Source organism: Corapipo altera, unplaced genomic scaffold (genome assembly GCF_003945725.1).
Source record: "Corapipo altera isolate COAL_440 unplaced genomic scaffold, ASM394572v1 130539, whole genome shotgun sequence".
Lineage (NCBI taxonomy): Eukaryota > Metazoa > Chordata > Aves > Passeriformes > Pipridae > Corapipo > Corapipo altera.
The window spans coordinates 1-2,417 of NW_020887876.1; the positions used below are offsets into that span (position 1 = coordinate 1).

The 2,417-nt window shown below is 58.6% G+C and overlaps 1 protein-coding gene across 1 annotated transcript; it reads left to right on the forward strand.

The window, feature by feature from the left end:
* Positions 1-129: 129 nt before the first annotated feature.
* Positions 130-2,064, forward strand: LOC113941781 (IgGFc-binding protein-like; the record flags this gene model as incomplete). The annotated part of the gene is made up of 3 exons (XM_027632923.1): positions 130-504; positions 1,164-1,445; positions 1,928-2,064. Coding segments are annotated over 3 exons (660 nt in total), but the record flags the coding sequence as incomplete, so codon positions are not given.
* Positions 2,065-2,417: the final 353 nt, after the last annotated feature.

A 2,417-nucleotide genomic window follows, 5' to 3' on the forward strand; every position in this document is an offset into this window, starting at 1 on the left:
ACGTGTCGCCATGGGGGGGATGGGGATGTGGGGGGACATGGGGACATGGACCATGACACCTCACAGCACCATCATCCCTATTTTTTGACCACTTTTTACCACTTTTCCCCCCTTTTTCCCTGGAAACAGATCGCCCAGACCATCCTGACCCGGGACTGCTCCCAGTCCTGCACGTGCCGGGGCCCAGGGGGGCTCCAGTGCCGCCCCTTCTCCTGCCCCCTGGGCCACACCTGTGACCTCTTGAATGGCACCCGGACCTGTGTCCCCCGCCCAGGGCGGTGCCTCTGGTCCTCTCCCACCCGCTTTGTCACCTTCGATGGCCTCCCCGGGGCCACCCTGGCCACCGGCGTCTACGTGGTGGCCACTGTGTGTGACCTCCGGGCCCCCACCTGGTTCCGGCTGCTGGGGGTCATTGGGGACATCGGGGACCACCCAGGGATGGTGGCCCTTCACCTCTTCACCCACCACGGGCTCATCACTGCCCGCACGGATGGCAGAGTCTGGGTGAGTTGGGCCCAAAAGTGCCACCCTGAAGTTCTCCTGACCTTGATTTTAACCAAAAATCTGGGTTTTCTCCTTTATTTCACACTGAGAAAAAGTCCATGTGGGTTGTCCCATCCCACCCCCACAAGATGTTCTGACCTTGATTTTGCCCCAGATTGCTCTTTTTTCCTCTGATTTCATGGCAGGGAAGCACCTACATGGGTTGTCCCTCACCATGCCTTGACCCACCTTACAATTTTGACTAAAATTGCTCTTTTTCCCCCCCAGTCACTCTTTTTTCCCCCCAATTTTGTGCCAGAGAGGCACCTATATGGGTTGCCCCTCATCTCAACCCCCCCATGCCTTGATCCATCCCATCATTTTGCCTAAAACTGCTCTTTTTTTCCCTCATTGCTCCTCTTTCTCCCAGTTGCATGCCAGGGAAGCAGTTCTGTGGGCAGTGGTCAGTATGATGCATTCATAGACTGACCCACCCCATCATTTTTGCTAAAATTGCTCATTTCTTCCCAATTTCATGAACCTACACAGGTTGTCCCTCATCCCACCATGCCTTGACCCATCCCATCATTTTCCCCAAACTCCTTCTTTCCCACCCAGACTCCTTCAATCCCCCCTCCCACATCCCAGTACCGAAATCCCTCACAATTTGTTTTTTCCAGCTCAACGGAGTCCCCACCTCCCTCCCCGTGGAGCTCTCGGGGAAGTTGAACATCACAGAGTCAGGCGGGACCCTCCGGATCGGGTGGATCCCAGGATTCCAGGTGGAACTGGGAGCCCAGGGGGTGGCCCTGGAGGTGACAAAGGACACTCGGGGGACCCTCTGTGGCCTCTGCGGGGACTATGACGGGGCCACGACCAATGACCTGCGGGGCCCTGACGGGACAGTGACAGGGGACACGAGGGAGCTGGCACAGGCCTGGAGGGCTCCTGACTTCAGCCAGGTGGGGACACCTGGGGGGGCAAAGGGGGAGGGGCTTGTGGGGGTTGGAAGGAAAAAAGGGGAAAAGAGCATGAAAAAGAGGGGGAAGAGCCCACCCAGCAAGGGGAAAGATGGAAAAAAAAAAAGATGGAAAAGGCTCAAAAAGGAGGGAAAGAGCTTAAAAAAGTGGGGAAAAGAGAAAAGAGGTGAAAGAGCCAAAACCAGGGGGAAAGAGCCCAAAAAGGGGGAGAAAGAGTCCAAAAAAGAGAAAGAGACCCCAAAAAAGGGGAAAGAGCCCCCCAAAAAGGGGAGGGTAGCACAAAAACGGGGGGGAAGAGCCAAAAAAGGGGGGAAAGTGACCAAAAAAAAGGGGCAAGAGCCTCCCGAAGAGGAGGGGGGGGGGAGGGGGACAGCCCTAGAAAACAGGAGAAAATTCAAAAAAGCATGAAAATAGAGGGAAACTGCCCCAAAGCTCCCCTGGATTTCTCCTTTTTTCCCTCCCAGTGATGCGGAAAATCGACTTTTCGCCGCTGCCATGACCCGAAACCGCCCCGGAGACGGAACAGCCGCGTTTCTATATCACTCAAACCCGCCCTGCCCCTCCCCCCCCCCCCCCCAAATAAAATAAAAGTTGGGGAGAAAACGCCGTTTGCGGGTCATTTGTGGGTGTAATTCCGGGAGTTGTGGGGAAAGCAGGAGCGTGGGAATGTGGAGGGGGGTTCCCGGGGCCGGGGGGGGTCCCGCCCCGGGCGGTTCCGTGTGCCCCCCTCCCCCCCGTGGGTCAATATTTCCCAAGGCCCGAGTCCCACGGGGGGGGAGGTGCGGGGGGGCACCCGGATGCGGGGGGTGGGGGGAGCTCCCGGACATCCGAGTGCCCCGGGGGGAGGGGATGGCTGCACAGCTGGGGGGTCCCCTCCCCAGTGTCCCCAGTCCCTCCCAGTACACCCCAGCCTCTTCCCCCCCCCCCCCCCCCCCCCCCCCCCCCCCCCCCCCC